This window comes from Miscanthus floridulus, chromosome 2 (genome assembly GCF_019320115.1).
Source record: "Miscanthus floridulus cultivar M001 chromosome 2, ASM1932011v1, whole genome shotgun sequence".
NCBI lineage: Eukaryota > Viridiplantae > Streptophyta > Magnoliopsida > Poales > Poaceae > Miscanthus > Miscanthus floridulus.
Genome location: NC_089581.1, coordinates 125,760,290 through 125,771,509, shown reverse-complemented (window position 1 = coordinate 125,771,509; position 11,220 = coordinate 125,760,290). Strand labels below are relative to the sequence as shown.

Sequence of the window (11,220 nt, the reverse complement as noted above, 5' to 3'; positions counted from 1 at the left end):
ACATATAAGGCCGACCCGGCTCGTTTACGCTCCCACAGGTCTCAGGTCCATCGAAACTAACAACATATAAGGCCTTAGGCATAACTCAACCAAAAAGACTAACTTGATAGGTTGGATTGCCCCACCTTATATGTTGTGCTTCCTCACCATCGATATTCAATGTGGGACTAAACCCCAACAATTTCCTCCTTAGTCACACATCGGGGTGCCCCCACCATATGTGACGCTCGAGATTTTTTATCGGATTTATCTTTTTAACCATGGGCTTTGATACCAATTGTTGGAACCGGTGGTGACCACCGAATTCTCGATCTGTTGGAGCTAGCTTGCAGCCGGCCTGGCTCGTTATCACGAGCCTGTGCTCCCACAGGTCCTAGGTCCACCAGAGCTGACAACATATAAGGTCTTTGGGCCTTACTCAACCCAAAAGACTAGTCTGATAGGTTGGATTGCCCCCACCTTATATATTATGCTCCCCCACCATCGATATCCAATGTGGGACTAAACTCCAACATGCTCCGCCACGAGGTCCGCTTCGGACGCGTTGTTGAACCCCTCCCAAGCACCACGGGACCTCAGCCACCGAAGCACGGCGCGCTCCATTCGGTAGATGGCCGCGTACACGCAGGGGCTGCAGATTATGTTCATGGTCGCTCTGAGGGGTGAACCCGAAGATGAGCCTGGGGCGGTGCACAAACCAGCTTACGGCGGCAGCGCCGTGCCGCGCTGGGAGACGGCATTGACGAGGATGTCCTCCTGGTCGTAGTAGAAGTTGGGGCAGTCACGGCGCAGCATGTCCTCTGTGTAGGGCGGGTCTAGGATGGGGACCGTCTTTGCCGATGGCCTCGAAGGCTCTGACGTAGTGCTTGGTCCCGGTCTGTAGGCAGATGTGGGCGAGCGCGGAGCAGCTGGGGACGACGACCGAGAGCACGTTGCGGAGCATGCCAGAGTTGGCCTCCTGGTTCTGGGCCTCCGTGGGGCGCGAGGACCAGGCGACGTAGAAGATGTGGGTGACGTCGGTCAGCGGCGTTAGGGCCTCAGCGACGGCGGTGGAGTCGGTGAGGTCGACGTGCAGGTGGGTCATGTAGGACGGTGACGGAGGGTGCCATGGCAGGGGTGGACGGCGGGACAACACGTAGACCTTCCATGGCCCACCAGGGGTGTCCGGCAGCGGGAGGATGTCAACGGGGGAGGTGCCCACTATTTCGGTGGAGCGGACGACGCGACGCTGTTGAAGGACTAGTGGCCGGACGTGACGGCATGGCCATCTCCATCCTACCGCCACTTCATGCCCACCACCAGCTCATGCTTATCGCTCCACGCGTTGATTGTCACAAACTTGATCCTTATCGACGCCGACGAACGGGCACACGGGTGCAGAAAGATACGGAGGACTAGTGCCATATATTTGTTTGGTCCTTTTCTGAAACCAAATTATGATGTGAGCTATTTTTATGTGTTCCAAGTTAACTTACAAGAAAATTTGATTATTCTTGCGTGTTACGCTAAAACCAATAGGGTTATATTTATTTCTCTATGAGTTTGTCGAACCGACAGGTTAATTAATAGTTCCTATATTTCAAATTGTAGGTTGTTATGTCTTTTTTTAATATATAGTGTTTACTATATATCTAGACATAATATATTGATAAAGTTATGCACCTGGAACTCAAACGTGCGTGTGCACCGTGAACCGGATGGCTGCACACAAAACGTGCACACGAAACTTAAACAATCTCAAAGAAAATAAAAACTCGCACACATATAATGGGCTAAATCAATGTAGCCCAAATTTTTAGACCCAGCCCAGTCGCCTTTCTGGCCCGAAAACAAGAACACGAAGCCATGGTTCATACTGAACGCAGATGTGGAGCAAAGAGCAATAACTTGACGCATTGATGTAAAAAAAACACTTATCCCACGCACAGCATAAGAACTCCATAATGATGGGTCGCTCGGTATCCATCCACATCCGGAATGGAAGAAGAATAGCAACCACGCAACGTGAGTTTCTGTTGCCCAATATACTAATACTAGATGAACAACAGAGGTCCATGATTGAAGAACAGCCTAGCTGTGCCGTGTCTCTCTCTGCTTTGTCGGAAGGAAGCAGAACCCAAATCAGATCTTGAAGAGCCAACCAGTGACTTGTCAAAGATGCTGACAACCACCAATCCCTGCCCAATCAGAATTAGCGCACAAAGAAGACGTGCCTTCCTTGAGCTTCAACTACTAGCTCAATTGAACCTCTCCGGATTGAGAAGTGAACACAAGGAAAGACTAGACATGAATGAGAATAGCTCTCAAATAAACAAGCTTTTGCGCCCCAGGTTTTCCATCCCATCCGATGCAAAAGAAAAACTGGACCAAAAAGATGGGGCATCCGAGGCAAAATCGGCCTTGTATATGACTGAGACGAGTAACAATGTCGCATTTAGAGACCAAATTCCAGGAAAAATGTGTAGCAGGGAAAGACTTGCTGCAGCCAGTGCAAGGATTTGGATCGGGAATAAAGATGTGAAAGCAAGCAAGACACTGATTATTAATACCGAAACAAAACATTTCGGTGACTTCTCAACATGCAGAGCCATCTCTAGATAACGTGACTGAAAAAAAAAAGGAAGGGATCCACAATAGCAGACAAAGGACATGTAAAGATTTAAAAGAATGAGCAGATAGAAAATAATCAACATTGATAGTGAGCTTTTACAGCCAATGCAATGATATAGCAATGCTTGTAATGAAAACATTCGATCAATAATTCAATGTTCACACAGTTACAGGGCAATTATTGCCAGCCAAGGAAGAATAACTTATGAACAACGTGTTGATCTCTAAAACATATTTACTGATACAAGAAAACGATCGACAACCGAACGAAGAACCAGAGGCTTACAAGAATGCACCACAAATGGGGTAAAACAAAATTGATTGATGTACCAAGTGATTCACAGATATAGCAATGCTAGTAACAAAAACATTCAGTTAGTGATTCAATACACACACAATTTCAATCAAACTGAAGCTGAACAAGAATAACTTATTTGCAATGTGTTGATCATCTTTATTTGTTCCTAGTATACAACATGCAAACCTGGCAAAGATAGCAAAATGTATGAAATGGAACTAAATTACAAGAGGCCTGGAAGTTGATAAATGAGCAAAGATAATATGGCACACAAAAGAAGCGAAACAGCAGTAGAGAACTGAATTGCAGGGACGAATCAGGGAACAATCTTGAAGACCTTCATCTTCTCGATCCATGTGTTGAAAGAGGTGACGGTGTTCCTGAAGCCCAGGAAGCCATGCTCCTTGCTTTTGTTCATGCTGTCCAGAAGCTGGGTCTCGACAGCAAACATGGCATCGACGAACCACCAATTGGTGATCTCGTCAAGCTCCGTCGTTATGAGGTCATTCTCCATGACAATCTCCGCCCAGACGGCTTCCTTCCCGGCCATGGCGTCCTCGAGCTTGAACCTGTTCTCCTCCCCTTCGTAGCCAGCCCATTCCACCCCGAAGTGATCGGCGAGGACCGGCCACAGCTGCTTCCACTTGAAGAGATCCCCGTTGCTGCAATTGAAGGCCTCGTTCTTGGCGAAGGGATCGACGGCGGCCCAGATCTCGTGCTCGGCGATAAGGTCGGCGTCGGAGGCGTCGCTGAAGCCCTCCCAGGTGACCCTGGAGCCGGGCCACCGGAGCGTGGCGCCCTCCTTCCGGCAGATGGCGGCGTAGACGCAGAGGCTGCCGACGAGGTTCATGGCGCTGCGCGGGGAGTAGCCGAAGACGGTGGTGGGGCGGTGCACGGACCAGCTGACGGCGCCGTCGCGGCGGGAGACCTGGTCGAAGAGGATGTCCTCCATGTCGTAGTAGAAGTTGGGGCAATCGAGGCGCGGCATGTCCTCGTTGAAGGGCGGGTCCGGGGTCTGCACCTTGCCGATGGCCTCGAAGGGCCCGACGTAGTGCTTGCGGCCGGTCTGGAGGCAGACGTGGACGAGGGCCGGGCAGTTGGGGACGACGACGGAGAGCACGTTGCGGAGCATGGCGGCGTTGGCCTCCCGGTTCTCCGCCTCGGTGGCGCGGCTGGTCCAGGCGACGAAGAAGACGTGGGTGATGTCGGTGAGGGCGCCGAGGGCCTCGGCGACGGCGGCGGCGTCGGCGAGGTCGAGGTGGAGGTGGGTGACGGCGGGGGAGGGCGCCGGGGACCAGGGCGGGAGCGGGCGGCGCGAGACGGCGTAGACCTTCCACGGCCCGCCGGGGGTGTCGGCGAGCGGGAGGATGTCGAGGAGCGAGGTGCCGACGATGCCGGTGGATCCGACGACGAGGGCCACGCTCTGGTACGAGGGCTCGGCCGCCGCCGCCTGCTCGTCCTGCCGCTTCTTGACCGCGCCGATCGCGCCCGTCCACCACCAGCTCATCGCGGCTTGGGTTGGGCTGGATTTGGCGGCGGCGGCGGGGGTGCGGGAGGCTGGGATCGGGATTCGGGAGGGAGGAGAGGAGCAGAGCAGGCGGGGAGGCGGTGATGATCCTTGTCTTTGCCTGCGGGCTGCGGGGTGTTGTTGGGTGAATAATTGGGTGTCGCGTGTTGCCTGCCTTGTCTAATCTAATACTCTACGTGTGTTGCGCTGCTCGGCGGGGTCGGGGGTGCGTGCGCCGCGGCCGGCGGTGGTTGCTTTGTTTGTTTTTTTTGTCGTGTGACTGTGAGCCGATTCGGATCCGACGCGGCTCCTGTTCATCGTGTCACAGCGCTAGGTCTGTTCACAGCAAGGATAATAATAGCGCCGGCTGCGGGCGGCTAGCGAGCTGTGTTTGTTATAGACTTAGATTCTGTTTACTGTGCTTCCTCCTAAAATTTTTGTCACATCGAATGTTTGGACACATACATATCTCGTTTGCGTGCTCTTAAACCCAACCTGATCCGTTTTTTTTTCATCCGAAACAGTGTTTTTCTCTCACAAATTCCTCTAGAATCCTAAAAAATTCCTCCAAATGAACAGGGCCATGGAGTATTAAATATAGACTAATTACGAAATTAATTGCACAACTTGAGACTAATTTGCGAGACGAATCTTTTAAGCCTAATTAGTCCATGATTTGACAACGTGGTGCTACAGTAAATATGTGCTGATGACAGATTAATTAGGTTTAAAAAATCGTCTCGCAAATTAGCCTCCATCTATGTAATTGATTTTGTAATTAATCTATATTTAATGCTCCTTATTAATATCTAAACATTTAATGTGACATAAATTTTAGAAACGACTAAAGAATCAAACACCTCCTTATCCAACAGGAGAGATGATGTAAAAGACATCTTTTTCTCGTGTCTGCAGCCGGGCTGTTAACCAACGGCTCGCTTCCTTCTCTCATTTCAATTCTCTTACCTCCACATAAGATTTTGATGATATGGATTCTCTTATAGCCCGCTATGACTTATTATACTTGTTCTCATGGTCCGGTTAAATTGTTTTTTTTTCTTTCAAAATCCCACCTACTCCCTCTGTCTCTAAAAAAAGAGTCAATCTCGCTTCCAAAAAATCAACAACTTTTAACTTTGATCAAATATATTAACAAAATATTAATATTTATGGTATATAATTGATACCATTAGGTAGACGTTGAATATACTTTTATAATAAACTTATTTGAAGATACAAATATTACACATATTTTTCTACAAACCTGGTTAAAGATGAGAAAGTTTGATCAGCACGATTCTCATAGCGACTCTTTTTTAGAGATGGAGGGAATGTCTGTGTGCATTGCCCTGCCCATGGCGGTGCACCAGACAGGGGGTGGCGGTGCCACCGCCCTAAATTTCCAGAGAGCGGCCAAAACTTGTTGGTGGCACCGCCCTACCCATGGCGGTGAACATGTGTCCCAACAGTCGGGTGTCAATGACCAACGACTAGCTGACGTGACAGGGCACCACCTTGTCCAGTGCTAGGAACCACCTTGTCCGGTGACCTCACAGAGATGACCATTTCGGGCACAACGGCTAGTTCTTCACTTTGGGGCTACAAAAGGGACCCCAATCGACCATTTGAAGTGTGTGGGAGCTGAGAAAAGATAGGAGGGTGTTGCTACATCTCATTTGTGCTCTCCACTTGTATAGAACTTAAAGATTACTTGGTGATTAGCGTAGGTGTTTTGCGAAGTGCTTAGGTTAGTTAGACCACGCTCATATGCACTTGCTCTAGGCTTAGGTCTAGTTGCTAGTAAGGTTTGCATACCTCTTAATCAAAGGTGCTTGCGCGCACCATGTTTGCACTCGGCGGGGCTAGTAGTCTTGCGAGACCACACCAACAGTGCTTGTGGTGTGGCTACCACTGTGTACCGAAGGGAACAAGGCCCGCGATGATTCGGCTGAAAGCTTGATAGTGAAGATGGTGGGGAGTGGTCCAGGAGATGCATGCCAGAAGGCACACCGGAGACCCACTTGCGTGTGGGAAAGGCCCGAGACTATACACGGAGTTACCTGACAGAGAGCTTGACCCTTGCGATGGATTCCTTGCGAGGGACTCCAACAAGAACTAGGGGAAAGCTTGAGCACTTCTCAATACCTCGATAAAAATATCAGAGTTGTCGATGGGAGTTTGCATCTCTATCTCATATTTACCTTCCACATTTATATTATGTATCGTGGTTGTGCTGACTTTCCTAGCTTAGTTTGATAGGATAGTTGATAGGATTGGAACCTAGGGTGCATAACTCTTTTGCGGTAGAGATAGCAACACACCTAGCCAAACTTTAGTTGCACATTTAGAATAGTTACTTTCTTGCATAGGTTTCGACTAGGCAGAATTAGAAGTAGAATTTTAAGTTACCTAATTCACCCCTGCCATAGGCGTCATGGTCCTTTACAACGATCAATATGACCAACCTGTCACGATAAAAATAGGAACTCACTCCTGCGGTCCTGTTGAGCCCAATTAAGCCTAGCCCATCAACTAAACTAATTTGTTGCTTGTGGTCCTCGTGCCTTCGTTGGGTTGGCCCATTTATCCTTCTTTATTTATGTATTTCCTTTCGTTGACAAAAAGAGCTGAAGTCGTCTTCAGCATGAAGACGGCTCATTATTTATCAGGACATTCGGTTGGGCCAATCCTAGACCAACACAACCGGGTCCCCAACGCACTAGTAGAAAGATTAAAAATCTAGATGGCCAGATTGAATTGAAGTAACCAAAGAGCTCTAGAGGGTTCGTTCCTATGTACGGGCTTGTTTGGATGCATGTGTATCCATCTCGTAGGGTCAAGATGGTGGACTAGAGGGGGATGAATAGTCCTTTCTAAAATTAAACATGTTGCCTAATCGAGATAAATGCAGAATTAAAACTAACAGTTTAGCCAAGACTATACCCCTCTATCTAAGTTCACAAGCACGTTAGAAAGATCCTAATTAGGCAACAATGGTGCCGGCTAGGTAGAGCTCACCTAACCAATTCTAGAAGCAAGTTCACACAAACCTATGTAACTAGTACTTCAAGCAACCGGGAGAGCTCCTACATAACTAGTGATGCAAAAAGCACAAAGCTCATAAGCTCATTAGCAATGCTCAATAATAAGGCTACACAAGCCAAATTAGAGAGCGCAAATTACTTAGCTACACAAACTAAGTAATGCAACTAACAATGCTACTTAAGCCAAATTAGTTGCGCAAGGGAACTACTTCTATGCTACACAAGCAAGAAGGTAACTAGCAAGCCACACAAGCTAACTAATTATAAGAGCAACTACACAAGCACAATGTAAATGAAAGTAAATACAAGCTTGTGTAAAGGGGATGCAAACCAAATGAAAAGACAAGGATGACATGGTGATTTTTATCCCGAGGTTCACTTGGTTGCCACCAAGCTAGTCCCTGTTGTGTTGACCGTTCACTTGGTGGTTCGGCAGCTAATTGGCACCACACGAAGACCACACGTTGGGCGCCGCAAGAACCCCACGAACCAAGTGAGGGTAGCTCAATGACACGCTCAACTAGAGTTGCTCTTCATGGCTCCCTCGGGGTGAGCACAATACCCCTCATAAATACTTCTCTGAACCACCGCACAATTTTCTTTGCGTGCTTCGATGGAGACCACAACCAAGCCGTCTAGGAGGTGTCAACCTGCAAGAGTAACAAGTACCACCGACTTGCAACACGAACACCTAGTGCCACTCGATGCACTCTCACAATGCAATCACACTAGAATCACACTCACACTCAATCGGATGATCACTATCAAACGTATGTGAGTTAGAGGGCTCCCAAGCACACCTACATAAGCCACCAAGGCTTAATGGTGCTCAGCAACCAGCCCAAGGCCGAGCTCCACCTCTATTTATAGCCCCTAAGGCAAATAGAGCCATTGGAGCATTTGGGCTGCTATCTGTGAGGGCACCGGATAGGGCGGTGCCTGGCACCAAACATGGTGGTGCCCCTTCCAGCGGTCAAATTCCAATGGCTAGGGGTGGCGGTGGCACCGCCCTAGGGGTGGCGATGACCACCTAGGCAAACCCCCGAGAACACTCCTCTCTAGATTATTAGGGCAGTGCACTAGACATAAGGCGACAGTGCCCATGGCGGTGACCCTCTTTGCTCAACACTAAAAACTCTAGCCTCAGAAAAATTGAGGCGGTGGCACCGGACACACCTCGGTGGTGCACCGTCATGCCTAGGGCGGTGTACACCATCACTGGCGGTGCCACCCTTAACCTCGCTGCTCGGGACCAAGGCAAGGTGGCCACCACCCTAGGGGTGGCGGTGCCACTAGACAAGCAGTGGCGGTGCCCCCCTAGGGCAGCACCCAACTCCTTCCTCTTGACCTGGGTCAGTCGGTCACCTCCCTAGGGGTGGCGGTGCATCGGACAGGGGGTGATGGTGCCCCTAGAGGCAGCACCTCATCCCCTACTTCATCTCCTTTGATTCCTTTGCCAACACCTTTACAAATGTGCTAACACTCCAAGTGATACACCACCTTGTGTACGTGTATTAGCTTTTCACAAATATTTCCCAAAGGGTTAGTCACTCCTTTCACCATGCCACTCGATCCTAACATGTATGCAAAGTTAGATCGCTCAAGTGGCACTAGATGACTGATATGCAAACAAGTTTGCCTCTCTTGATAGTACAGCCATCTATCTTAAATCCGATCATAAACTTCTCTACACACCTATGACCGATGAAATAAAATGCCCAATAGGTTATACCTTTGCCTTACGCATTCCATTCCATCTCCTCAGATGTTGATGCAACACATGCACCAACCATTCACAAATGATATGATCCACTTCGTATCATCATGTAACCATATTGGTTCATCGATCTTGACTTCACTTGCTCTTCACCGTTACTTTAGTCCATCGGCTCCAAGTATGGTAGAACTGCCTAAAATAACTCACTTCTGGAGGTGCTTGTCTTTCATTAGACACTAAACACCCCAAGAGTGAGCTAATTTAAACAGTTCTGTCGAGCACACCCCATGGGAGAACCCAAAAATCCACATTTTTCAATAGGATCATATATGGGAGAATAAAGCTTACAATATTATAGCCATTTCTTACATCACTTTCCCATGCAACATCTGAGTATAATATTTATTGTTTATAACAACGGAATATAACCATGTTATTAGAGTTTCAGCAGAAATAAAATCATTTAATGACAAGTTAAACATTAACATGATGATCCGTTATATACATCATAATAGGTTATAAGTTTTTCCATTGTAAAATATTTTGGGTGGAAGTTTCAAATAAACTCTATGTCCGCAACGTTAAGGAAATCCTCGCTGAGCCCACTAGGAGGTTTCCACATATAAGTGTCAGCTCCACATGTTCCTATCACCTGCAATAGGGTAGAACAAACCCTGAGTACTCAATTATACTCCGCAAGGCTTACCCATCAGGAGGAAAGAAAAGACTCCAAGGATATGCAAGGCTATCTAGCTTGTGGGTTATTGCATCTACAGGAAGCATTACTAAACGTGCATCCTTATATTCAATTTTATTAGCAGTCACCATTAGTCCATTATCTAACCATTCTAGGTAAGTACCTATGCTACTTTCAAGCAAGGGTTGAGCAATCAGAACCATTTTATCATCTTGCATATTCTAGTTCTTACTACGATGCTAGACCATAGCCAAGTCATATCGTATCACACGGCGGTTCACGAACTAATGTATCCTAGCTGGGTACCCTGAAACACAAGCCCTATTTGTACTCTGGGCACAAACAAGACCAACTCGTCTCACTCCTGTCAAGGGGTCTAGGTCCTCGTCCAAACTTGGACTCCAAGCCCCTACACCGGAGTCTCGGACTCGGTGTGGTGCTTAGACCTCCACCCAAAAGCCACCCCTAAAAGTTGGTCGGGAAAGAGCTGGAACCCATGACAAGAGAGTGACAAGTTTTCCCGCTCCCATAAGCAAGTATGTGCTCAGGATAGTAAGTCTACGACCTGACTACCATCCACAGCAACAGATGGTCCTCAATCGACATAGGCGAGACAAACGCAACCAGAGCCTCGCTCGGTTACCTAACCAAGTCCAAATCCAAATCCAAAGTATGGTCTCGCCCGGTCTCCAATTATTATCCACATATATTTCATGTGATAGTAACATGATAATAGTAACAATAATATATTTCCTATCTCTCGCGAGTGAGAGGCAATCACTCGACTTCTATCGGAGTCCTGTAGCATAGCAATCTACACAATCCTATCATACTAGTAAGACTCATAGGATAAGGATATATATATATGCAAGTGGGTTTCATTCAACTCCTTAAACTTAATGCACAAGCATAAAATAAAGTGTAGAATAATAGGGGTTATGCACCGAGGCTTGCTTGGGTAAGATATAACCAAAGTTAACATTCCATCATGATGAAACGATCGTCAAGGCACCATCTTCTCTGCTATTTTGGTTGACTTCACGATCCATTGTTGTCCCTATTATGATATTCGTGGATGCAACGCAGAGACGTAAATAATCAACGATGATCGCAACTCTTAAAATACGATTACGCCTCTCAAGCTAATGAGCTAGCTCTGATGACTAACGTACTAGACCACGTATCCAACTTGTCGAACTAGGCGCTAATTTCCCACAATGTTTTAGTTATAAAATCCCTAGGTGTTTCTTTATTTCCTTTTATTTACTATATATATAAACTAGGGCTCATTAGTTACCTCAACAAACTAATTATTCTGAAGCTACAAAAATTACATATGGCACATAA

At 47.5% G+C, this 11,220-nt stretch overlaps 1 protein-coding gene and 1 pseudogene across 1 annotated transcript; both read right to left on the bottom strand.

The window, feature by feature from the left end:
• Positions 1-501: 501 nt before the first annotated feature.
• On the bottom strand, positions 502-1,896 carry LOC136537017 ((S)-8-oxocitronellyl enol synthase ISY1-like; annotated as a pseudogene).
• A 1,112-nt stretch (positions 1,897-3,008) lies between these two features.
• Positions 3,009-4,570, bottom strand: LOC136539595 ((S)-8-oxocitronellyl enol synthase ISY1-like). The gene has a single exon (XM_066531558.1). It carries the CDS (start codon positions 4,413-4,415, stop codon positions 3,225-3,227), a length of 1,191 nt encoding a protein of 396 aa, XP_066387655.1. The 5' UTR covers positions 4,416-4,570; the 3' UTR covers positions 3,009-3,224.
• Between the last annotated feature and the right edge of the window lie 6,650 nt (positions 4,571-11,220).

Excerpts from the sequence above, each read along its gene's own strand:
- LOC136539595 (XM_066531558.1), bottom strand. The coding sequence starts at position 4,415 with ATGAGCTGGTGGTGGACGGGCGCGATCGGCGCGGTCAAGAAGCGGCAG.